General features: G+C 41.9%; 2 protein-coding genes and 1 pseudogene across 3 annotated transcripts in view; 2 read left to right on the top strand and 1 right to left on the bottom strand.

Annotated features, from left to right (window-relative positions):
* Positions 1–27,776, top strand: part of LOC117251295 (NT-3 growth factor receptor-like) — a 666,479-nt gene that overhangs the window by 612,786 nt on the left and 25,917 nt on the right. The gene's annotated exons all lie outside the window — the stretch shown is intronic.
* Positions 432–3,205, bottom strand: LOC144463568 (uncharacterized). The gene is made up of 2 exons (XM_078168306.1): positions 3,165–3,205; positions 432–1,424 (listed from the first exon to the last, which is right to left on the bottom strand). The coding sequence occupies exons 1-2, from the start codon at positions 3,203–3,205 to the stop codon at positions 548–550; spliced, it is 918 nt and encodes a 305-aa protein (XP_078024432.1). The 3' UTR covers positions 432–547.
* LOC144463567 (uncharacterized) lies at positions 11,910–25,268 on the top strand (annotated as a pseudogene).

Raw genomic sequence — 27,776 nt, 5'->3', positions numbered from 1 at the left:
AGAAGTGGCTGCGAGGTTTTCCAGGTCGGATGTAAAAGACTAAGAACGAGGCTTTCAAATGAATTATAATCTAGTTTAGGTTTAGGGCTGATTAACAGACTAGAGTTAAAAATGGCTGCAACTCCCCCTCCTCGGCCGCTGCCTCGAGGAATGTGGGTATTATTATGACTGGGAGGAGTGGATTCATTGAGACTGACATATTCATCTTGACACAGCCAGGTTTCAGTGAGACTGAGTAAATCAATATGATTATCTGATATTAATTTGTTTACTAACACTGCTTTAGACGATAGAGACCTGATATTTAACAGTCCGCATTTAATTCTCCTGTTTTGTCTTTCTGTCACAGAAGATAAAAGTAAGTAATTTTTATGAGGTTGTTATGCACAACTCCTCTTTGTTTAATTTTAGATTTAAATAATGTAGGTGGTCGGGGGACAGACACCGTTTGTATAAAACTATGAAAACTATGGCTGGGTAACTGAACTAGAAGCTCAGAGAGGCGTATAGGACTGCGTCTCCGAGTCCTGGTCTCAACTCTGGGTTGTCAGGGATTTAAATTACTAATAAAGTTTGCCAGGTTCCTAGAAATGAGAGCAGCTCCATCCAAAGTGGGATGAATGCCGTCTCTCCTAATAAGACCAGGTTTTCCCCAGAAAGTTTGCCAATTATTAACGAAACCCACATCGTTTGCTGGACACCACCTGGACAGCCAGCGATTAAGTGATGACATGCGGCTAAACATGTCATCACTGGTCAGATTTGGGAGGGGTCCAGAGAAAACTACGGAGTCCGACATTGTTTTTGCATATTCACACACCGAGGCAATATTAATTTTAGTGACCTCAGATTGGCGTAACCGGGTGTCATTGCCGCCGACGTGAATAACAATCTTACTGAATCTACGTTTAGCTTTAGCCAGCAGTTTTAAATTTGACTCAATGTCGCCCGCTCTGGCCCCAGGGATACATTTGACTATGGCCGCTGGTGTTGCTAACTTCACGTTCCTCAGAATAGAGCTGCCAATAACCAGAGTTTTATCCTCAGCGGGTGTGTCGCTGAGTGGGGAAAAGCGGTTGGAAACGTGAACAGGCTGGTGGTGAACCGTGGGCTTCGGCTTGGAGCTGTGCTTCTGGCGAACCGTAACCCAGCCTCCCGGCTGAACGGGAGTTGCCGGAGGACCGCTAGCAGAGGCTAAAGCTATGCTATGTGGCTCCGCACCGGCTACAGGGGGCTGGCTAACTACCGCAGCTACTGAATGGTTTTCCATGGTGTGGAGCCGCGCTTCTAATTCACTAAGCCTCGCCTCCAATGCAGCAAATAAGCTACACTTATTACAATTACCACTGTCGCTAAAGGAGGCAGAGGCATAACTGAACATTTGGCACACCGAGCACTGCTTCCCACTAGCATCAGCAAAAATCCTGTTTGACCAAAAACCTTCAAGAAATGCTTAAAATACATCACAAGTATTGTGCTTCATCTTATAGCCTATTTAATATTTGTTTAACTCAACCACTTGTACATTAGCCATCGAGTTTATCACACAAAAGTTAGCTGTAGTTACCTGAAAAGCTAAAAAGGCTAACATCAAACACAATACACAGCTAACGGACATGAGCATAAGTACAAATCAAAATCCATCAATAAATATTAAAAATCCATCTCACATCCACTGCACTGCCTTCAAAATTTCACAGTATTTCTTTAATGTGCCTTAGCAGTTGAGTTTACCACAGTTAAGTTAGCTACAGTTAGCAGCGCAAAGTCATCACCTAAGCTAGCATAAGGCAACATGTTGTCATCACAAAACACACCACTAACAGACATAAGCATCAGCATAAATCATGCTACTTCATCAAAATCCATCAACAAATGGTAAAAATCCATCTCACATGCACGGCAGTGCGTTTTACATTTCACAGTATTTCTTTTAATCAACCACTTGTGCATTAGGCGTCAAGTTTAACAAAAGTTAGCTGTAGTTACCCAAAAAGTTAATTCATTCAAGGCTAACATCAAACAAAGCTAACAGCTAACGTACATTAGCATAAACACAAAGCCAAAACCATCAATAAATGTTTAAAATCCATCACCGACACAGTCATCCATTTTAAGACATCTTCCATTTAAACAATATGCTCATCTAACACAACAACATCCATATTAAATGTTGTTACTGAAAGGAAAATGGCTGACACTACATTACAAAACGCAGAGCTACAGACACACAGAGCTACAGTCACACAGCTACACATAAATTTAATTTAAATAACATGTGCAACTAACACAAAAGCATCCATATTAAATACAATTACTACATTACACAAGTCAATCTACACACCAACTGGGCTAAATAACATTGACAGAAACAGAGACAAACACACATACACTCTGTAATTTCAGTCTCAGCAGGACTGAACAGCATCACAATCAGCATATCACATTAAAGTCAGACTACAGTTGATGAACAGCGGCTAAATGGAGGTCAAATATAGCAGTGTTCAATACCACTGCATCCCATTAGCATCAGCAAAAATCCTATTTGACCAAAAACCTTAAATAAATGCTTAAAATACATCACATGTATTGTGCTACATCTTATAGCCTACTTAATATTTGTTTAACTCAACCACTTGTACATTAGCCGTCGAGTTTATCACACAACAGTTAGCTGTAGTTACCTGAAAAGCTAATTCACTCAAGGCCAACATCAAACACAATACACAGCTAACGGACATTAGCGTAAGTACAAATTAAAATCCATCAATAAATATTAGAAATCCATCTCACATCCACTGCACTGCCTTTAAAATTTCACAGTATTTCTTTAAATCAACCACTTGTGCATTAGGTGTCGAGTTTATCAAATAAAAGTTAGCTATAGTTATCTGAAAAGCTAATTCACTCAAACCTAACATTAAACGAAGCTAACAGCTAACGGACATTAGCACACAAAGCCAAAACCATCAATAAATGTTTCAAATCCATCGCTCCCATCCACTGCACTGCCTTCAACACTCACTAATATATGTCCACATCAAGCAGCTGGGTCTTAGGAATCAGTAGAGTTAGCTACATTTAACGTTAGCAGCACAAAGTCATCATGCAACAAGCTGACACTAAGCTAGCATAAAGCTAACATGATTAACAAGGCCACTTACCTCAGAGTCGATGTGAAAACGCTGATCACGCCCTGCAGCATGAGGCTTTTATGAGCTTGGATGATGATGAGCAATCATGCCACCGGGAGGTCCAATCAGCTATCACTGCATGTAGGCACTAATCCATGTGGAGTCAAATGTCAGCGTTCTGCGCAGGAAGCCCTGTTTCTTTTGCGGGGTTTCCCTCTGAAAAAAAAAAAAGATATGACGTAGTAGCAATTCAGGATTCAGCAGCGCAGTGTGTGTGTATTGCATGGAATGCTGTGAGCTAGAGTGGAGAGGGCTCTAAAAATCGTCTAAAACTTGTTCGAGGAGTTAAAACCCATATTAAACAGTCTTTGCTGATCTGCTCTCTCATGAGCTCTGTGTGCACCTCAGGTGCAGGCAAGTCATTAATCGCCATGACAACGGCTGCACACACAGACACGGCCACACACGGCTCTCTCTGTCTATGTGTCTCACAATTTTTAAAGGACAGATTACAGCAGCAGAATCTTCATTTGAAACAGCAAACACACATTATTAACCCCTAAAGTGCCAAAATGGGCTCTCTAGTGCCACCTAGGTGCACTAAAATGGCCACTGTGGCCCGTAGGAATGTCGTAGAAATATCAAACCAAAACTACCGTGTTCAACATACAAATCACGCGCTGACACCCATGACCTAATTCCAACAGGAAGTGAGCTATTTGCCCTTTCAAGGTAAGATTTCGCCTCAAACATGCTCTTAAAAGAAAACATCTCCTCCTACACCGTTTATTGTATCGGCTTTAAAGACACACACATGCCACCTCAACTGCTGCTAAACAGATCTTCTGTATAATTTTATCAACGGTTTGGGAATGGGAAGAACTTGTTCGAGGAGTTAAATCTCCACTAAAACAGGTCTCTTCTCTGTGTTCTGTCTCTGTCTGTCTCTGCTCTTCTGCCAGGTGCACATGGCAACCGCTGTCACACACAAACTCACAGAAACATGATGTGTGTGCGTGTCTACATCTTACATTTAGACATGACAGGGCCACATTCTCCACTTTAACCCTTTACGTGCCAGAGTTTATTGAGGAAAATATTCCATTTTCATTTCAACATTTCAAAAGACTGTGACTTGAAAGTGGTGAGAGATAGAAGCATACTGTAAATGAGAAAACTATTCATCATGACCCAAAGTTTGTCATGGGAGTAAATTAACTCATCTAATTTGCATATTGTGGCGTCATTAGGCGGCGGCCATATTGGATTTCATAAATCTCAGTAAAACAACACTTTGAACATATTTACACAGTAGATTTCTTTTGTTTTGTGCTGTTTTTGTTGTCTCTGCCTCAAAATAAAGGAAGAGGAATCTGATGGGAATAAATTCGTTCATCTAATTTGCATATTGTGACATCACTTCTACATACCTACAGCTACAGAAAGCATTCAAACATCAAAACGTTCAGGATTTTCTGATGTTTGTGGCAATATGTTTGATATTTCTAAATAATTCACAGTGACGACATAAGCTGGGGGCCGAAACGGGCGAGAGTGTGAGGTCCCGCCAAACGCTGCTTGCAGCTTTAATTATTATTATTTTTTCTCCCGCCGCCTCTTTGAACTGGAATTTGACCCCCTAAACATGCTCAAAAACTCACCAAAATTGGCACGCACATCAGAACCGGTGAAAAATTTTAGAAAATCATGACATTAACCCCTAAAGTGCCAAAATGGGCTCTCTAGCACCACCTAGGCACACAAAAATGGCCGCCACAGCCTGTAGGAATGTCGTAGAAACATGAAACCAAAAGTGGCGTGTTCGTCTCATGAAGACCTAAAAATCACGTGCTGACACCCCTGACCTAAATCCAACAGGAAGTGAGCTATTTGCCCTTTCAAAGTAAGATTTTGCCTTAAAACTGCCTTTCCTAAAAAATCTTCTTCTCATACACCGCTTATCCAATCAGCTTCAAACTTGCACAGATGACAGATCAACTCGTTCCAATCAAAAGTTATTCGTAACTTTTTCATTACTCGCTTAGTTTGGATTTTATGGGCTCCATAAGGTGAGATGTCAGAAAAACGTCCTGGCGATCCTCGAAAGCTGTCCCATAGGAAATGAATGGCAGCAGGGGGGAGAAAGAGACCAATCTTAGGGCTTTTTCTAGCATTTACAGCGTCTCCATACTTTGTGCTACAGACTCCATTCCAACTCTCAAATGTTGCCACAGGTCTCATCTATTCACTCATGTTTTCATCTTTTTCATATCTTTTACCATTTTTCATCTGTGCCTCTCAAAGTACCATGAGCAAAAGTGGAGAAATTCTCACTTTACAATGGGTGTGTATTGCACGGAATGCTGTGAGCTAGAGTGGAGAGGGCTCTAAAAATCGTCTAAAACTTTTGTCTTTAACTCGCTGCCATGGCCACAATTTTCACTGTACACACACAATTTATACCACAAAACGTAGGAAAATTTGTCCGGCTCACAGATATGTTGACATGGAATCTCTCACACATACACATTTTTGCTGAGTGGCTCCAAAGCGAAGGGAGCGCTGATTTTTTTCTCATTCACTCCCATGTAAACTCAGAGGAGAAATTTCTGGAAACAGCTGGGGTGCAACACATTTTAAACTCGCTCCCCTGACCACATTTTTGACTCGAGAAATATAAAACGCGACACGCGCATTCACGAGACGTGGCTGTCTCTCAAAATCCCTTTATTTTCTTGCTTGGACCAACGGTTTGGGTATGCGAAGCATTTGTTCGAGGAGTTAAATCCCTTTATAAACAGCCTTTGGTGATCTGCTTTCCTGACGTGTCTGTGTCTGCCACAGGTGCGGGCAAGTCATTAATCGCCATGACAACGGCTGCACACACAGACACAGCCACAGGGTTCTCTGGTCTGTGTGTCTCACAATCTTTAAAGGACAGATTACAGCAGCAGAAACTTCATTTGAAACAGAACACACACATTATTAACCCCTACAGTGCCAAAATGGGCTCTCTAGCGCCACATAGGTGCACTAAACTGGCCACTGCAGCCCGTAGGAATGTCGTATCAAGATCAAACCAAAACTGGAGTGTTCGACCTGCAAATAACACGCTAACACCCATGACCTAAATCCAACAGGAAGTGAGCTATTTGCCCTTTCAAAGTAAGATTTCCCCTCAAACGTGCTCTTAAAAAAAAACATATCTCCTCCTACACCGTTTATTGTATCGGCTTTAAAGACCCACACATACCAGTTCAACTGCTGCTAAACAGATCTTCTGTATAACTTTATCTCTCTCATGATCACATTATTTTGATGATTGGACGAGCGGTTTGGGAATGGGAAGAACTTCTTCGAGGAGTTAAATCTCCACTAAAACAGGTCTCTCTGTGTTCTGTCTGTCTCTCTCTCTGCTCTTCTGCCAGGTGCACCTACTTCATCACCATGGCAACTGCTGTCACACACAAACTCACAGAAACATGATGTGTGTGTGTGTGTCTAAATCTTACATGCAGACATGACAGGGGCACAATCTCCATTTTAACCCTTCAGGTGCCAGAGTTTATTGAGGAAAATATTCCATTTTCATTTCAACATTTCAAAAGGCTGTGGCTTGAAAGTGGTGAGAGATAAAGGCATACTGTAAATGAGAAAAATATTCATCATGACCCAAAGTTTGTCATGGCATTAAATTAACTCATCTAATTTGCATATTGTAACGTCACTAGGCGACGGCCATATTGGATTTCATACATCTCAGTAAAACAACATTTTGAACATATTTACACAGTAAATTTATTTTGTTTTGTGTTGTTTTTGTTGTCTCTTCTTCAAAATAAAGGACGAGGAATCTGATGGGAATAAATTCCCTCATCTAATTTGCATATCGTGACATCACTTATCCATACCTACAGCTACAGAAAGCATTGAAACATCAAAACGTTCAGCTCTGTAAGGATTTTCTGATGTTTGTGGCAACATGTTTGATATTTCTAAATAATTCACAGTGACGACATAAGCTGGGGGCCGAAATGGGTGTGAGTGCGAGGTCCCGCCAAACGCTGCTTGCAGCTTTAATTATTATTATTCTTTCTCCCGCACCTTTGAACTGGAATTTGACCCCCTAAACATGCTCCAAAACACACCAAAATTGGCACACATGTCAGGACTGGCGAAAAATTTTATGAAGTGAAAAAATTAATCAGAAATGTGCCCAAATGGCCTCTCTAGCGCCACCTAGTCTTTTAGGCACACTAAAATGGCCGCTGCGGCTTGTAGGAATGACTTAGAAAGATCAAACCAAAACTGGCATGTTCGTCTCATTGAGACCTACAAATCACGTGCTCGCACCTCTGACCTAAACCCAACAGGAAGTGAGCTATTTCCCTATTTCCCTTTTTTTTAAAAAAAATTCCTTAAAAAAATCAACTTGTCCTAGACTGTTTATCGTATTGGCTTCAAACTCGCACACATGACAGATCAACTCGTCCTAATCAGATCTTCTGTATAACTTTGTCATTACTCGAATGGTTTGGATTTAATGGCGTCTTACAGGTGATGTCTTACAAAACCTCCTGACGATTTTTGTGCCACCTAGACACCCTAAAATGCCCGGTGCGACTGGTAGGAATCCCGTAGAAAAACCAATCCAACACTGGCTCGTTCGTCTCATCAAGACCTACAAATCACGCGCTGTAACTACTGACCTAAGTCCAACAGGAAGTGCGGTAATGCCCTTTCTGTAAGATGACGTTTTTCACAAATTCTGTCTCTCAAAAAATATTTGCTCCTACGCCGTTTATCATAACTGCTTCAAACTTGCACACATTACAGCTCTACTTCTGGTGAACATTACTTGTGAAGGACTTTGTCATTACTGGAACGGTTTAGATTTTTTTTGCCATGTTTAACCCTATGGGCCCAAGGCATTTTTGGGGTATTTTTACTGCCTTTACTTTTAAGCTCATATCACAGTCATTATAAAGGCTACATACACATGCTATATCTTGTTTTTTTCAGGACAATGTGGGCTATCCAGATTTGCCATCATTCCATGTCCTTCTGTGTGCCTGTATTTTATATTAATTTTTATATCAATGAAAAAAAACAAATCCGTGTGACTAAATTCTTACATTTTTACATGTATCTCAGCATAGCAAGTTGGAAAATGACATATTCTGCCATATATGAAGAGGGGAGACTCTCTGGAATCTGGCAATATAAGAACCATGATGGTGGGACATTCTGTCACTTCACAGCACAGTCCAAAACATGTGGTTTTGCCAGGCGGACATGATTGCCAGTATTTTTTCATTATTGCAAGAAATTCCATTGACTCATTCACAAGTCAAAAAGGTGTTTTATCTGAAGGAAACATGCAATATTTACATCTAAGATCATAGAAAAATAGTCAACAAAGTGCAATGATGTTCTCCAAGATAATATTTGCCACTTTGTTTGCAGTAAACAAAGTTTGTTGTTGTTTTTCAGTTTCAGTTATATATTGGGGGGCATTTTGGGAATTGGGGGGGGCACGTGTCCCACTCAATGTATATGGTGACTACGGCCCTGTCAGCATGCATATTTAGGCTGCAGTTGTCTGGGTGCGCAAAGGTGAAGTGGCTGGTCTTGTCATACAAAGTTTGATGGAGTGTCAACTGGACAATATGGAGATATTTGCATCTTGAAAGCTGGACTAGAAATGTGGATAGACAGGGAGAAACACACGCAAGCCTAAGATGTGGTAAGATACGATATTCCCCACTATATGAAGTGACTGATAACAAGATCTGTATAATGGGTTGTAAAGAAATTTGTCAGGTTTTTATTTTGTAGCCAATTAATCTGGATTTATAGCATGATGGGATGACAGCACAATGATGTGTGTGGTATCAGTGGAAAGCACTTTCATGTGATATGTGTGGCATTTCTGTGCGAGCCTGCATTCGCGAGTAATCCATCCAAGAGAATGTGTGTGCAAAGCTGTATGAAAGCTCTGTTATACATCATTTTAGTGTAAATTTATCATTGTTTTTTGCTGTGAAAACATTGGACTACCGACAAGTAGTCTTGGTCTTGTCAGAAAGCTACAATTCCGCTGTTTCACGTGATATGTGTGGCTTCTCGCTATGACGCACGGTCGCGGAGAAAATCAATAGAGAAGAACAGGTGTGAATTTGGACGCACTATGCGTCGTTCGGGCCCATAGGGTTAAGGTGACATGTCACAAAACCTCTTGACCATTTTTGTGCCACATAGACACAGTAAAATGGCTGCTGCAGCCTGTACAAATGCTGTAGAAAAATCAAACCAAAACTGGCTTCTTCATTTCCTCGAGATCTACAAATCACTCATTTACACCACTGATCTAAATCCAACAGGAAATGACTTAGTGCCTCTGGAAGGTGGCATGTCACAAAACATCTTGACAATTTTTGCAACACCTAGACACACCAAAATGGCTGATGCGGCCTGTATGAATGGTTTAGACAGATCAAATCAAAACTGGCTTCTTCATTTACTCGAGACCTACAAATCACTCATTTACACCAATCACCTAACTCCAACAGGAAATGAGCTAGGAGTATTTCTGTCTTGTGATATGTTCAGATTGATGATTGGACCTACGATTTGGGATTGAAAGGGAAGAGTTGAAAGCCACCTCCATCTGCCTGCTCTTCAACTTGTCTGTCTGTGTCAGTGGTGGACTTAGGATGTTTGTAGGTCAGAGGTGAAAAGGAAAAAAGGCCACCTACTGCATGGGGGGGGCAACCTGCTCAAAAACTCACCAAAATTGGCATGCATGTCAGGACTGGTGAAAACTTTTAGAAAATGAAGTAATTAATCCTCAAAGTTCCAAAATGGGCTGTCTAGCGCCACCTAGACACACTAAAATGGCCGCTGCGGCTTGTAGGAATGACCTAGAAAGATCAAACTAAAACTGTCTTGTTCGTCTCATCAAGACCTATAAATCACATGCTCGCCTCTGACCTAAACCCAACAGGAAGTGAGCTATTTGCCCTTTCAAAGTAAGATTTCGCCTCAAAAATGCTCTTTCTTCAAAATCCTTAAAAAACAAATCCTCCTACACCGTTTGAATGAATTATGATTTACCTTCTATATAATAAATGTTGGATGGATTTTTTTTTTCCAGTCTGTGATATGTGAATGATAAAAAGCAGCACCAATTTTGATTCATTATTATTTTTTGGGGCAGTTTCAATTTTTCAACAAAACTGAGACCTTTCTCATTCAGGACTTTTTTTTGTCCATGTTGAAAAACAACCACAAAAATATTAAATATTAATAGTTTTTTCTACTTTTTTTTTTTTTTTTTTTTGCTTAAATCTTTCAACCAACTCGTACTCAAATTATACATACCAAATATTCATTGTGGGTGTATGTATGAGAGAGAGAGATTGGAGAAAACAGTAATGTAAACTTGCAGCAACCTGCAGCTCATAATTTGCAATTTTTAGCTACACAATTACACACACACACACAATATTTTTTTAGTAGTTATATAGCCACAGCCCCCAGACATCCATATCAACAATAACATAGCATTTATTTTATTTTATTTGCAACAATGTCTTGCAAACCTCAATATGATTATAATATGATTATTGTCCCATAAGTATGCTATCAGATATTAATATATACTTATCATATTGTACCACAATAGTCAGAATTATAATTATAATATTATTACTTTCATTAATGTTGTTGTAAGCTATTAACATTATCTTCTGTCCTGCATCTCTCTCTTTCTCTGTCTCCCTTTTTGTCTCATTGTGTCATACATATTACCGTTAATGTATTATGTTGATCTGTTCTGTACGTCATCTATTGCACGTCTGTCGTCCTGGAAGAGGGATCCCTCCTCATTTGCTCTTCCTGAGGTTTCTACTGTTTTTTTTCCCGTTAAAGGGAATTTTCCCTTATCTGCTGTGATGGTCCAAAGGACAGAGGGATGTCGTATGCTGTAAAGCCCTGTGGGGCAAATTGTGATTTGTGATATTGGGCTTTATACATAAAATTGATTGACTGATTGATGTCATCAGTAGTTTGGTTTTCAGAAGCCATCAAAGTTCTACTCCCAAGTCATGGGTTCATTGTCAAAAATGACCTTGCATTCTATTGACATTGCTTGTTTTATCGATTTGGACTCTTACAGAGAAGCTAATTCACATTGTCTACGTGAGCTGGAGGCCTGCAGCGAGAGGCCGAGGTCCCGCCCAACGCTGCTTGCAGCTTTAATTAATATTTATGCTTGACAGATGGTAACGTAGTAAATTGACAATTACTCCTATTCTTCTTACTCTGTGTGTTGCTCTGAGGTTTGAGGTGGAGCTGCAGGGTTGGGTGGAGGTGTGTGGGGAAGTTTGTGCTGTTGAATGTAACCGTTGTGAAACAATCAGAAAATGACATGTTATTGATCTGATTCAGTGGCTTTCTTACTATCACCGCTCCTCTCTTCATTCATCCTGTGACAGTGGTTTGTGGACGTGCTGAGGTATTGCGGTAAGCGAGTTGTGTCATTTCCGGTGTTTCTGTGACAGCGTCTCTGTGCTACTCTAGTGAATTCTACTAGCCTGCTTTCTGCTTTCTCACTTCAGTTGCTTTAACATCTAGGCTACTTCAAGTCTTAACCCACACTAGTTCTGTTTAAGCACTTATAGCTCTCCTCCTTTTTACGAGTTCCCTGTTAATCTCTTAGCTGTTGCTTGCACGTTACTAGCCTTGGTAGCTACATTAGCTTTACAGTTAGCGATGGCTTCTCCTGCTCTTTCTTGCTCGGTGTGCCAAATGTTTAGGTATGCCTCTGCCTCCTTTAGCGACAGTGGTAATTGTAACAAGTGTAGCTTATTTGCTGCGTTGGAGGCGAGGCTTAGTGAATTAGAAGCTAGCTGTGGTAGTTAGCCAGTCCCCTGTAGCCGGTACGGAGCCACATGGCATAGCCTCCGCTAGCGGTCCTCCGGTAACACCCGTTCAGCCGGGAGGCTGGGTAACTGTTTGTGAGAGGCGCAGCTCCAAGCCGAAGCCCACGGTTCACCACCAGCCTGTTCGCGTTTCCAACCGCTTTTCCCCACTCAGCAACACACCCGCTGAGGATAAAACTCTAGTTATTGGCAGCTCTATTCTGAGGAACATTAAGTTAGCAACACCAGCGGCCATAGTCAAATGTATCCCTGGGGCCAGAGCGGGCGACACTGAGTCAAATTTAAAACTGCTGGCTAAAGCTAAATGTAGATTCAGTAAGATTGTTATTCACGTTGGCGGCAATGACACCCGATTACGCCAATTGGAGGTCACTAAAATTAATATTGCCTCGGTGTGTGAATATGCAAAAATGATGTTGGACGTAGTTTTCTCTGCACCCCTCCCAAATCTGACCACTAATGACATGTTTAGCCGCATGTCATAATTTGTCCTGGTGTCCAGCAAACAATGTGGGTTTCATTAATAATTGGCAAACTTTCTGGGGAAAACCTGGTCTTATTAGGAGAGACGGCATTCATCCCACTTTGGATGGAGCTGCTCTCATTTCTAGGAACCTGGCAAATTTTATTAGTAATTCAAAACCTAGAGTTGAGATCAGGACTCAGAGTCGCAGTCCTATACGCTTCTCTAAGCTTCTAGTGCAGTTACCCACCCATAGTTTTCATAGTTTTATACAAACGGTGTCTGTCCCCTGACTACCTAAATGATTTGAATCTAAAATTAAACATAGAGGAGTTGTGCATAACAACCTCATAAAAATTAAAACCTCTTCTGTGACAGAAAGACAAAACAGGAGAATTAAATGTGGACTGTTAAATATCAGGTCTCTATCGTCTAAAGCAGTGTTAGTAAACGAATTAATATCAGATAATCATATTGATTTACTCAGTCTCACTGAAACCTGGCTGTGTCAAGATGAATATGTTAGTCTAAATGAATCCACTCCTCCCAGTCATAATAATACTCACATTCCTCAAGGCAGCGGCCGAGGAGGGGGAGTTGCAGCCATTTTTAACTCTAGTCTGTTAATCAGCCCTAAACCTAAACTAGATTATAATTCATTTGAAAGCCTCGTTCTTAGTCTTTTACATCCGACATGGAAAACCTTGCAGTTTTTATCCAGTTTAGTTCTTAAATCAGATAAAGTTATTATTGTAGGCGATTTTAACATTCATGTCGACGTTGATAATGACGGGTCCTTGTCATTGGTTCGACAGCCCATTGGTTCGACATCCCATTAGTCTGACTGTCCGCGGTGCTAAACGGCTCACGGTGGGCATATGGTGTGCCGCGACCGGCTTGAGGCGGAGCAGGCTCACGGCTTATGTGTTTGTCACTTTCTTTTTCATTTTAACCCACACCATGATCTTTTCCTGACCCTAACCAAGTGGTTTTTGTGCCTAAACCTAACCAGACCTTAACCACAGGGCATCATGATGATTTCGGAACGGACTTCGGAACAATGAGTTTAATATGGTCGGAACAATGGGATGTTGAACCAATGGGCTGTCGAACCAATGGGCAGTTCCCGATAATGACTCCCTGGCTACAGCGTTTATCTCATTATTAGACTCCATTGGCTTCAGTCAGGGTGTACATGAACCCACTCACTGTTTTAACCATACCCTCGATCTAGTTCTGACGTATGGAATTGAAATTGATAACCTAACAGTCTTTCCACAGAATCCCTCACTATCAGATCATTATTTGATTACTTTTGATTTCTTTTTACTCGATTACACGCCACTCAGCAACAGTTACTATACTAGATGTTTATCAGATAGTGCTGTCGCAAAATTTAAGGAAATGATTACTCCGGCGTTAAATTCAATAGCATGTCCTTCAGTAACAGAGGTTTCCCGTACTGACTTTAACCTCTCCCGAATTGATCATCTTGTCAATAGCGCCGTAGGCTCGCTGCGAACAACACTCAACTCTGTAGCTCCTCTTAAAAAGAAGTTAAAAAAGCAAAGATAGTTCGCTCCTTGGTATAACTCTCAAACCCGTGAGTTAAAACAAATATCGCGAAAATTTGAAAGGAATTGGCGATTAACCAAACTGGAAGAATCTCGTTTAATCTGGGCAGACAGTCTCAAAACATATAAGAGGGGCCTCCGCAATGCCAGAGCAAACTATTACTCAGCATTAATAGAAGAAAACAAGAACAACCCCAGGTTTCTTTTCAGCACTGTAGCCAGGCTGACTGAGAGTCAAAGCTCTATTGAGCCTTATATTTCTTTAGCCCTTAGCAGTAATGATTTTATGAGCTTTTCTAATGACAAAATTCTAACTATTAGAGGCAAAATTCATGACCTCCTGTCCTCAGATAGTACCTATCTAACCTCAAACACAGCTGTAAGACCTAATATATATTTAGATTGCTTCTCCCCAATTTCTCTTCGAGAATTGACCGCAATGATTTCATGTTTCTTAGACCCCATCCCAACTAAGGCTACTTAAGGAGGTCTTACCTTTAGTTAACACTCATATATTAGATATGATCAATATATCCTTAATAACAGGCTATGTACCACAGTCTTTTAAGGTAGCTGTAATTAAACCTCTCCTAAAAAAGCCCACCCTGGATCCAGAGGTGTTAGCCAACTATAGACCAATATCTAATCTTCCCTTTCTTTCAAAGATCCTTGAGAAAGTAGTCGTAGACCAGCTGTGTGATTTTCTCCATGATAATAATTTATTTGAGGAATTTCAGTCAGGATTTAGAGTGCATCATAGCACTGAGACAGCACTAGTTAAAATTACAAATGACCTTCTGATTGCTTCAGACAAAGGACTCGTCTCTGTACTTGTTTTATTAGATCTTAGTGCGGCGTTTGACACTATTGACCATCAAATTCTGCTACAGAGACTGGAACACTTAACTAAAAGGTTCTGCACTAAGCTGGTTTAAATCGTATTTATCTGATCGTTTACAGTTTGTTCACATTCATAATGAATCATCCTTACGTACTAAAGTTTGTTTTGGAGTTCGGCAAGGTTCTGTGCTCGGACCAATCCTATTTACTCTATATAAGCTTCCTTTAGGTAACATCGTTAGAAATCACTCTGTAAATTTCCATTGTTATGTGGATGATACACAGTTGTATTTATCTATGAAGCCAGAAGAAAGTAATCAATTAACTAAACTCCATAATTGCCTTAAAGACATAAAAACCTGGATGAGCACCAATTGCCTGATGTTAAATTTAGACAAAACTGAAGTTATTGTTCTTGGCCCCAAACAACTCAGAGACTCTTTATCTGATGATATAGTTTCTATAGATGTCATTGCTCTGGCCTCTAGCACTACCGTAAGAAACCTCGGAGTAACATTTGATCAAGATTTGTCTTTTAATTCTCATTTAAAACAAACCTCACGGACTGCATTTTTTCATCTGCGTAATATTGCAAAAATTAGGCCTATCCTGACCCGAAAAGATGCAGAAAAATTGGTCCACGCTTTTGTTACCTCAAGGCTGGATCACTGTAACTCTCTATTATCAGGTAGCTCTAGTAAGTCCTTAGAAACCCTCCAGCTAATTCAGAATGCAGCAGCACGTGTACTAACAGGAACTAAGAAACGAGATCATATTTCTCCTGTTTTAGCTTCTCTGCACTGGCTCCCTGTAAAATCCAGAATTGAATTTAAAACCCTACTGTTAACTTATAAAGCTCTAAATGGTCAAGCTCCGTCATATCTTAGAGAGCTCATAGTGCCTTATTATCCCACCAGAACACTGCGCTCTGAGAACGCAGGGTTACTCGTGGTCCCTAAAGTCTCCAAAAGTAGATCAGGAGCCAGAGCCTTCAGCTATCAGGCTCCTCTCCTGTGGAATCATCTTCCTGTTATGGTCCAGGAGGCAGACACCGTCTCCACATTTAAGACTAGACTTAAGACTTTCCTCTTTGATAAAGCTTATAGTTAGGTCCGGCTCAGGCTTGCCCTGTACCAGCCCCTAGTTAGGCTGACTTAGGCCTAGTCTGCCGGAGGACCCCCCTATAATACACCAGGCACCTTCTCTCCTTTTCTCTCTCTCTCTCTCTCTCTCCGCTGTGAGGGTCCTAAGGACAGAGGGATGTTGTATGCTGTAAAGCCCTGTGAGGCAAATTGTGATTTGTGATATTGGGCTTTATAAATAAAATTGTAAAATTGAAATTGACTCTCTGCTCTCTACCAGCGTCAGTGGATTCGGTGTTTCAGTTTAAGTGGTGACCGTGTTAACTAGTGACTTTCTCACATTACAAGATACGTTACAAGAGGTGAATGACTCTTCTGAACACAATTTAACTTCAGCGTAACTTAGATATTAAACATAGACGTGTATGTATTTAAAAATTATTAAACTACTAAAGGCTTATGAGAACACCTATATGAAAGTCACCACTTAAACCGAAACACCGGCTCTGTGTCTACCTGTGTAGTCGCTTACTGACGGGGCAACTCTGTCCCCCGTTCAGTGTCCGGACCTTTTATATAAATAAATAAAGTAGCAACTGGAGAGAAATGACAGTAAACTGCAACAGAGGCTAATAATTATGATATAATGTTAGCCTCTGTCTCAGAGGGCGGAACTGAGTCTCCGTGTTCATCAGAGACAGAGACACAGCAGGATTACACAGAATGTGGGCCACCACAGTCTATATAAGTAATGGGAAACATTGATAATTCATTTATTTTTAGGGGTGCTTAGATCAATTTTAGGGGTGCTGGAGCACCCCTAAAATGGGTCTAACAACGCCCCTGTGCACACGGCAGGGTGGAGGGTTAGCAAAACAGAGGAAGAGTGACAGGACGCTAAATTTCTCAGCTTCATATCAGAGTTTATTTATTAATGTGGTTTAAAATACAACCTACCTTGAATGAATGAATGAATGAATTGAAAATCGCTATTTCTGCTGCTGTTTGTTTAAATCCAATCCACCACCGGCGAGAAAAATCCTTTTTTTTTTAAACCGATGGATTTCCAGATTGGCAACACAGAGACTTGTGGTCAGTGGGATGTGAGGATTCTTAAAATAACATCAGATGTGAAGCCCTGACTGTATCTGACTGAGCCTTAATGAAAGCTGTTGTCTTGTATTTTTTTTCCTTTGAAAATATTAACTATATAGTCAAACACAGTTTATTCAGCCTGTGTAGTTGAGGGGACAGGTCAAACTGATATGATGCTGATTTACAGGAGAATTCATATCAAATGGAGGATAAACCATGAACATAAACTACAGATCACCTGTAAAGCATTTTAATAAATGAATCTATCATAATTAAAACAACTGGAGACTGAGAACAAACTGATACATGGGTCTGATCACTTTTTTAATGAATTGACATCATTCCAGACAGGATGTGAGTGTGTCTGTGACTTCCTGTACAGACTGAAGGCTGCTGGAAACTGTCGGGAAACTGTCCGACTTCACCGCAGCTTTTTGTCACCGCCCCCGCTGCGGGGAGCTTGTCTACTTTTCTGGCGAGGCGCAGTTCATCTTGGACGAGCCTATTGTCTATGGTCTATGGATCAAAGCGAGCGCTTCTTCCTACGTGCTCAAAAACGTAGGTGCTGATTGGCCGAAGAGGAGTCCTGTGTATCTGCATTTGATTGCTCTTCCTTCATCCTTAAACTACCCGGATGTCTGTCACAGTAAATTGAAATTGAATTTTGAGAACTGAATTTGAATTGTGAGAACTGAATGTGAAGATATATAGAAATAAATTCAATTTCAAATTATACTATTCAGATTCAGTTTTTCAATGCAGTGATTCAAATTAACAATACAATTTCAAATTATGTGATTCAAATTAAGTTTTTCAATGCAATTATTCAAGTTTAGAAATTCAAATTCAAATATAAATGATTCAAATTCAGTTTCTGGTGGCACATATTTCAGCCCATAGGTATGCACTAAGGACGCGAGCCGTATTATGTAGTGTTACCGAACTCAGTGGTTCAAAACCCCTAAAGCCCAGTTCAGACCAAAGATTTGTGAGAGAAAGAGACGAGTTGCAACAGGTAACTATTTGCAAAGTCCCATTCTGCAACATTCTAAAAACCTGCCAGTTTACAGCAATGCAACTAGATGCGATGGTGTATCATCTCTATGCAATGACTCTCTGTACTACTGTTATGATTTCCAGCTTTTCAGGCTTATTTCCTAGATGAATCTTAAAATATGAATGAGGATAGTGACATTGAGATAATTACAACAGCAGTCCTGTTGCATAAATGTTGTTTGCTATGTAAATGCAGTTATTACCTGTATTTCTTGTCTGCACCTCAGACTTAGCCCCCGCAATTTTGTTGTACAGGTAGCATCCTTGTTAATGTGCAGTGGCAATAAAGGCTTTCTATTCTATTCTATTCTATTCTATTCTATTCTATTCTATTCTATTCTAGCTGCATTTGTAGTAGTGATGAAATGGGGGGGGGGGCATAAGCACATACAGCGTGTAGCAGTACTACACAAGTGACATCATCAGCCAGCTTGAGTAAAGCTCACACCAGCCAGTTCACACTGCTGCAGTTTTTCTCTGCAATACAAATTTCAGAAATGGATTTGTCTCGTGGTGAATCTTTGGTCTGGACTTAAAAACTGGACTTTGGTGTGGGCATTGACTATTGCAAATAGCTTTTACTGCTTCCTGAGTCTGGTATCCTTTGATCATGGTCCAGTATAATTGTAATCTTTACTAACTTATTATTTATTACTACATTACTGACCAGTCGTGATCAGAGCTGTGTGCTATAATTAGAATATCTTATTGTCATCATGAGTCCAATGTCCAATGCAAAAGACAAACTTTTTACAGCCTTCTGTCAAGTTTATTAACAACTTTAACAACTTTAACAACTTTGATGTCGAGTGAAAATGTAGTTAAGCTAAATAATTTTTAGATAGTGCACGATAATATCATGTGGTAAGGCCACCTCATGACGATACAGTTGATTTTGTTTTATCTTTTTCGAAAACTGAAAAACTGCAGAAGCTTTATCGCAGGATTGAATGAGCTGTAAATGAATGAGAAGTCTCTCACAAAATGAATTTCAGTTTTTGAAGGAACTGAGAGAAACTAAGGTTCAGCTTTACCCTCACCTTTCATTTAATTATCATATCTGCAACAATTTTAAAAGGTATTCTTGATATTGATAAGACAAAAGGCTGGAACAGATTATGCATAAAGACAATCACTGATAAGAAATGAAATTAAAGCTGCAAGCAGCGTTTGGCAGGACCTCGCACTCTCGCCCGTTTCGGCCCCCAGCTTATGTCGTCACTGTGAATTATTTAGAAATATCAAAGATATTGCCACAAACATCAGAAAATCCTTACAGAGCTGAACGTTTTGATGTTTGAATGCTTTCTGTAGCTGTAGGTATGTAGAAATGACGTCACAATATGCAAATTAGATGAGCGAATTTTTTTCCCATCAGATTCCTCTTCCTTTATTTTGAGGATGAGATGACAAAAACAGCACAAAACAAAAGAAATCTACTGTGTAAATATGTTCAAAATGTTGTTTTACTGAGCTTTATGAAATCCAATATGGCCGCCGCCTAATGACACCACAATATGCAAATTAGATGAGTTAATTTACTCCAGTGACAAACTTTGGGTCATGATGAATATTTTTCTCATTTACAGTATGCCTTTATCTCTCACCACTTTCAAGCCACAGCCTTTTGAAATGTTGAAATGAAAATGGAATATTTTCCTCAATAAACTCTGGCACCTAAAGGGTTAAAATGGAGATGCTGCCCCTGTCATGTCTGCATGTAAGATGTAGACACGCACAGACATCATGTTTCTGTGAGTTTGTGTGTGACAGCGGTTGCCATGGTGATGAAGTAGGTGCACCTGGCAGAAGAGCATAGAGAGACAGACAGAACACACAGGAGACCCGTTTTAGTGGAGATTTAACTCCTCGAAGAAGTTCTTCCCATTCCCAAACCGCTGGTCCAATCATCAAAATAATGTGACCATGAGAGAGATAAAGTTATACAGAAGATCTGTTTAGCAGCAGTTGAACTGGTATGTGTGCGTCTTTAAAGCCGACACAATAAACGGTGTAGGAGGAGATGTGTTTTTTTTTAAGAGCACGTTTGAGGGGAAATCTTACTTTGAAAGGGCAAATAGCTCACTTCCTGTTGGATTTAGGTCATGGGTGTTAGTGTGTTATTTGTAGGTCGAACACTCCAGTTTTGGTTTGATCTTGATACGACATTCCTACGGGCTGCAGTGGCCAGTTTAGTGCACCTATGTGGCGCTAGAGAGCCCATTTTGGCACTGTAGGGGTTAATAATGTGTGTGTTCTGTTTCAAATGAAGTTTCTGCTGCTGTAATCTGTCCTTTAAAGATTGTGAGACACACAGGCCAGAGAACCCTGTGGCTGTGTCTGTGTGTGCAGCCGTTGTCATGGCAATTAATGACTTGCCCGCACCTGTGGCAGACACAGACACGTCAGGAGAGCAGATCACCAAAGGCTGTTTATAAAGGGATTTAACTCCTCGAACAAATGCTTCGCATACCCAAACCGTTGGTCCAAGCAAGAAAATAAAGTGATTTTGAGAGACAGCCACGTCTCGTGAACGCACGTGTCGCGTTTTATATTTCTCGAGTCAAAAATGTGGTCAGGGGAGCGAGTTTAAAATGTGTTGCACCCCAGCTGTTTCCAGAAATTTCTCCTCTGAGTTTACATGGGAGTGAATGAGAAAAAAATCAGCGCTCCCTTCGCTTTGGAGCCACTCAGCAAAAATGTGTACATGTGAGAGATTCCATGTCAACATATCTGTGAGCTGGACAAATTTTCCTACGTTTTGTGGTATAAATTGTGTCTGTACAGTGAAAATTGTGGCCATGGCAGCGAGTTAAAGACAAAAGTTTTAGACGATTTTTAGAGCCCTCTCCACTCTAGCTCACAGCATTCCGTGCAATACACACCCATTGTAAAGTGAGAATTTCTCCACTTTTGCTCATGATACTTTGAGAGGCACAGATGAAAAATGGTAAAAGATGTGAAAAAGATGAAAACATGAGTGAATAGATGAGACCTGTGGCAACATTTGAGAGTTGGAATGGGTCTGTAACACAAAGTATGGAGACGCTGTAAATGCTAGAAAAAGCCCTAAGATTGGTCTCTTTCTCCCCCCTGCTGCTATTCATTTCCTATGGGACAGCTTTCGAAGATCGCCAGGACGTTTAAGCGAGTAATGAAAAAGTTACGAATAACTTTTGATTAGAACGAGTTGATCTGTCATCTGTGCAAGTTTGAAGCTGATTGGATAAGCGGTGTATGAGAAGAAGATTTTTTAGGAAAGGCAGTTTTAAGGCAAAATCTTACTTTGAAAGGGCAAATATCTCACTTCCTGTTGGATTTAGGTCAGGGGTGTCAGCGCGTGATTTTTAGGCCTTCATGAGACGAACACGCCACTTTTGGTTTCATGTTTCTACGACATTCCTACAGGCCGTGGCGGCCATTTTTGTGTGCCTAGGTGGCGCTAGAGAGCCCATTTTGGCACTTTAGAGGTTAATGTCATGATTTTCTAAAATTTTTCACCGGTTCTGATGTGCATGCCAATTTTGGTGAGTTTTTGAGCATGTTTAGGGGGTCAAATTCCAGTTCAAAGAGGCGGCGGAAGAAAGAAAGAAAGAAAGAAAGAAAGAAAGAAAGAAAGAAATAATAATAATAAACACACCAAAAACAATAGTGTCCTCGCCTTTGGCGAGGACTGGTCTGTAGGAATAAACGCAGCAAAAACTATAGGGAGGGTCCTCGCCTTTGGCGAGGACTGCTCCTTGAGCAGTCCTCTGCCTCTAGGCTCGGTCCCTAATTATAAAGCTCTGCCTATGCATGGCTCTGAATGAGCAGAATGTGGCACAAATGCAATGGAAGTTCTATCTTGTCGCCTAACAACTCAGAACCCACCTCATCTCCAATACCCTGTTCGAATCTTTCCAATCCGGTTTCCGTTCAAAACATAGCACTGAAACAGCCCTCCTGAAAGTCACCAGTGACCTCCTCCTCTCCTTAGACTCTGGACACCTCAACATTCTCATCCTCCTTGACCTCACAGCAGCCTTCGACACCATCAATCACTCCATCCTGCTCTCCTGACTGGAATCATCTCTCCACATCACCGGCACAGGACTCTCCTGGATTCACTCCTACCTCACCAACCGACACCAGTTCATCAGTATAAACAACTGCACCTCCCCCACCGCTCCCCTGTCCCAAGGTGTCCCCCAGGGGTCGGTGCTCGGTCCCCTCCTCTTCATCCTCTACATGCTCCCCCTTGGCAAGATCATCCGTCGTCATGGCCTCCAGTTCCACTGCTTCGCCGATGACATCCAACTGTACATCTCCACCAAAGCCATCACCAGTAACCCCCACTCCACACTCACCAACTGTCTCACTGAAATAAAATCATGGATGCAAACAAACTATCTCCAAGTGAACAGTGACAAATCAGACATAATCATCATTGACCCCACATCCCGCACCAAAGCCACCCACAACTTCTGCCTCACCTTCGATAACTGCATTCTGTCTCCCTCACCACACACCCGTAACCTAGGAATCATCTTTGACAGCCTGCTAAGTTTTGACCACCACATCAATCACATCACCAGGACTGCCTTCTTCCACCTCAAGAACATCGCCCGTCTCCACCCCTCTCTCACCTTCTCTGCTGCAGAAACCCTCATCCATGCATTTAACACATCCAGACCGGACTATTGCAATAGCATCCTATATGGCTCATCATTCAAACTCCTCAGTAAGCTTGAATATATCCAGAACTCCGCTGCCCACCTGCTCACCCCATCACACATCGCAGTTCAAAATCCTCCTCACACACAAAGCACTCAACAACCAGGCCCCCTCCTACCTCACACACCTACTCCACCACCACACCCCCTCCCGTGACCTCTGCTCATCCGAAGGAAATCTCCTCTCACTACCTGCATGGACCAAGCACAGAACCTGGGGGGACAGGGCCTTCTCCATCGCTGCCCCCTCCCTCTGGAACTCACTCACCAAACCCATCCGTATCTGCACACACTTCCCAACATTCAAGACCATGCTCAAAACTGACCTTTTTAAATTAGCTTTTAATGTATAAGTTTGTGTGTTTTATACTGTTTTATTGCTGTTTTTTATTCTGACTTAGCTGTATTTTATGATTTAAAAAAAAAACTGTAACGTGTCTTTGAGCATTTGTTAAAAGTGCTTACAAATAAAATGTATTATTATTATTTTTATTATTATTATTATCATCTCACACAGACTCTATTATCTACTGGACTCTGTTATAAGCATGCATTCGCACACTGAGATTTGCATGCCCGTAGCCAGCCAATCAGGGTGTGCCTACTTTGGAACCCACAGTATAAAGGAGGTGAACAACGCTGTCAGCAGTCTTCTTTGTTCTTTTCAGCTATGGCTATTTGCCCACTGATCAGCTTTGTCTATGGATAGAATAGAATGTAGGAACCAACCAGCGAGACCTGCAAGGCACTGCTCAAGGGAAGGCAGAGGGAAGGGAGGCATTGCGGAGAGATTTGGGGCGGCAGTAGCTCAGTCCATAGGGACTTGTTTCGACCCATTTTGGAATTCTGCATCCTAAACCAATGTATTGCCCACAAGATGTTTTTTATGCTAACCTTCAAGTGGTTACTGGATCTGGCCCAGTAAGGATATTGATTTACCACCATCATTTTTGGTATTTCATCACTTTAGGCCCCTGACACAGGGGAGGCACATGTTTACGACCACTGACAACTGCACTACAGTGGCCTACATCAACAGGCAGGGAGGAGTTTGGTCCACTGCCCTGTTGAGGATGGCGGAGAGCCTGTGGTTGTGGGCCTTGGAGCACCTGGGGACGGAACGCTACCAAATGAGTGGAGGCTTAACCCTGAGATCTGGACCCTGTTTGGCATGGTGGAAGTGGATCTTTTTCACCAGCCGTTGCAACACTCACTGCCCACCATGGTTCTACTTGGTGCCATCAGATAATCCACCCCCAGGGGAGAACATGTTTGCACACCCACCATTGCCAAGAAAGCAGCTCTATGCCTTTTAGCCCCTCAATATTATCCTCCCCTGTTGGTGAGGGTGAGTCAGAAGTAGTTGTCAGTCATTCTGAGAGCCCCAGGTTGCCACTCCGACTGGAGTCCTCGTGTGTAAGTTTTTAACTGCATCGGTTACAGACGCTACACCAGCTAACTAGCTAGCTGCTAACCATTAGCACACAACACACCTTTGCTGCCGGAGCCCTTTCTTTTTTCTCTGTTCCCCCAGTGTCCATGGCACCACTTACCTCTCCATCTGGATGCGATCGTTGTCTACACCTGAGCCGTACCATCGTCGAGCTCGAAGGACGCATATCCGATCTCTACTATCTCCGTGATGAACAAAACAAAAGTTTTTGGAGTCACTGGTCACAGTAGGGCCCGCTGCTGCAGCTCCTACTGAAGCCGATCTGTGCTCCACCATTCCGGCTGACGCTACCCCGGTCTCAGCTCTACCCGCCACTGCTGAAGCTGAACCCCATCTCACCGCCCCGGCACCCCGTTTCGCTGCAAGGATCAACGAAGCCCGCTGGCTGCTGGAGGGAGCCAAGCCCAAGGAGCCCGTGAAGAGCAAGACGGCAGCTGTAGCCCGTTTTACTCCAAATCCATCTATGATCCCTGGCTTCCAGCAAACAAAAACAGCAGGCGAATATTTTAAACATGCAGTTGTCCAGCCGATTCTTAAAAAGCCCAATCTGGACCCTTCATTATTTAGCAACTTTAGGCTCATTTCTAAATTGCCTTTTATTTCAAAGACCTTAGAAAAAGTTGTTGCTAACCAACTAGTCCCTGCCCTAAAGAAGCACTGTATCTATGACAAATTTCAATCTGGTTACCGTCAGCAGCATTCCACTGAGACAGCACTTCTTAGAGTGTCTAATGACATTATGATAGCCTCTGACACTGGTAAATGTACCATCTTAATGCTGCTTGACCTTAGCACAGCCTTCGATACTGTGGATCACCACATCCTGTTAGACAGGCTCAGTAACTGTGTTGGCATTTCAGGCAGTGCCCTTGACTGGTTTGCCTCCTACCTCTCTGGTAGAAGTTTCTCTGTAGCATCTGGTCCTTTTATGTCCAAGTCCGTCCCCCTTTCTTGTGGGGTACCTCAGGGCTCAGTGTTGGGTCCAATTTTGTTTGCTCTGTATATGCTACCTCTTGGAATCATTATCAACAGGTTTGAGGGTGTATCTTATCATATGTACGCAGATGATATTCAGCTGTATTTTTCCTTTAATCCTGACAGGACTGACAGTCTGAATGTACTGCATGACTGTTTGTCTGCAATTAATGACTGGATGGTCAACAATTTCCTCCAGCGTAACGATGCTGAGACCGAGGTCCTTATTGTCGCTCCTGACTGTACTGCTTCTAGGGTGGCGAGCTGTATTTGGTCCCTGAATTCAAATATCCGCTCTAACCTGAGAAATCTCGGAGTTATTTTTGACTAGGCCATGCACTTCGATAAACACATTCACATGTTGACCTGTACATGCTTTTTCCACCTTAAAACATTGCAAAACTGAGATCTGTTGTATCACATGCTGAACAAGAAATGGTCATTTACGCCTTTGTGTCATCACGTCTGGATTATCGCAACTCTCTTTTCATGTGTCTCAGTAAAACTCATGTAGATCGCCTCCAACTGGAACAGAATGCCGCTGCCAGGCTGTTCACCAAATCACCCAAAAACTGCCACATTACTCCTGTCCTGGCCTCCCTACACTGGCTTCCTGTCAGCTTTAGGATCCAGTTCAAAATCCTTGTTTTAACATTCAGAGCCCTTCGTGATCAGGCACCTGAGTATCTGTCTGACCTGCTGCATGTACTGTATATGTTCCCAGTAGGACACTTAGGTCGGCCGATCACGGCCAGTTGGCAGTTCCTTGCACTAGGCTTAGAACTAGAGGTCATGGACCGCGGAACGCATCTGAACAAGGGGGGGCCATAATTTCAAGTCACGCGGAGGGGGTGGGGGGGCATATGCATTGAAACAGACAATATTACTGATGTATTAAGTTACGTTGCGGAGCACTTTTTTTATTCCGACGCCACACAGTCACATCTACAGTACACACATGCTTGCTCAGATTAACCCCTCTGATCCCACTCTAACATTCACACACAACAGGCCAAGCCTATTTACACATAAATGAACAGATGAAACTATAGCAAACAACAAGTACATCCAGTCCACAACCACAACCAAAACTCATCTTGCTGCCTTGAATCTAAATCAACATCATATTCATTATCATCACAAGTCAGCACTCATATCAGACTGATGTGCAGAGCCGCAGACACACACACACACACACACACACACACACCCAACAACAAGTGCAGCTGCGCAGTTACTGAAAAGTAACCAGAACGCTGAATTTCTGACCATTACCGCCTGCAACCACAATGTGTATGTCCACTCCCGCCCGCTCCCGCAAAACTCTGAGAATTTATGCCTGCACAGTAATAGAGATGCATTGATTTTGTGTCTTCTCCCGTCCCGCAGGAGAAAACACGTCATTTTATAGGCTATTAATAAAGAGATTCATGGGGTTGTTTGTTTCGTTTCCCTGGTCTGCATGTCTTTTGACGCACTGGTCAGGAATAGTGCTCCTATTTCGTTGTTTTCATTTAGTTTTTAATGAAATAAAGGCTGTTTCATATTCTATTCTCCTCTGTATTTTATTTATTTTTCTACCTTTATATAATCACGCAGTGATTGAGGTTAAGGCAAGCCCGGCGCCAGGATGAAGTTACTGAGGGGGCGGTTAAAAATTACGAGGGGGCAAATCTTTATTATGCAACATAGGTTCACACAGTGAGTTATAAAGAGCGCGCAGACGTGCGTAATAGTCGCACGTAATGACAGCTTGTCGCCGGTGAAACACAATAAACTGCATGTCTTCTTTCATGTTTGTCTCATGACAGATGGAGCTGACAGACAGACAGACAGACAGACAGGTGGAGCAAGTGGCAAATTGGTATGAAAGCTGGTTCAGGGCATATTCGTCCATTTATGAATAAATATGGAGTGGAAACGCTCATGCATGTGCACCAAGTTCCTGTGTTGACATCCTGCCGCTAGGCTACATCTTCTTCTTCTTCTTTTTCTGCTTCTTCTTCTACTGTTTAATGGGGACCCGCGGCGGGACCCAATCCCAATGCAGCCCTCTAAGTCAGAGTACAAAAGTTATCCGGGCCATGGCCCCCCTGGCCCCCCCGGTTCCGCGGTCTATGCTAGAGGTGACCGGGCCTTTGAGTCCATTGCACCCAGATTGTGGAACGCCCTCCCACAGAATTTGAGAGCTGCGGCATCGGTTGATATCTTTAAGAAGCATCTTAAAACCTATCTGTATAGGCAGGCATTCTTTAACTTGTCTTAAGTGATTTAGTTTTGCAACAACTGTTTCATTTTTGTGTCTCTGTATGTGACCTGTGACCTGTATGTATGTATTCTTGTTTGTATTTTAATCCTGTGAAGCACTTTGTGAGTCCTCTCTGTGAAAAGTGCTATATAAATAAATTTTACTTACTTACTTACTTATGACACGGACAGGCTGCAGA

The sequence above is a fragment of the Epinephelus lanceolatus genome, chromosome 5 (genome assembly GCF_041903045.1).
Source record: "Epinephelus lanceolatus isolate andai-2023 chromosome 5, ASM4190304v1, whole genome shotgun sequence".
NCBI classification, from domain to species: Eukaryota; Metazoa; Chordata; class Actinopteri; order Perciformes; family Serranidae; genus Epinephelus; species Epinephelus lanceolatus.
This window is presented reverse-complemented; position numbering and strand designations above follow the sequence as displayed.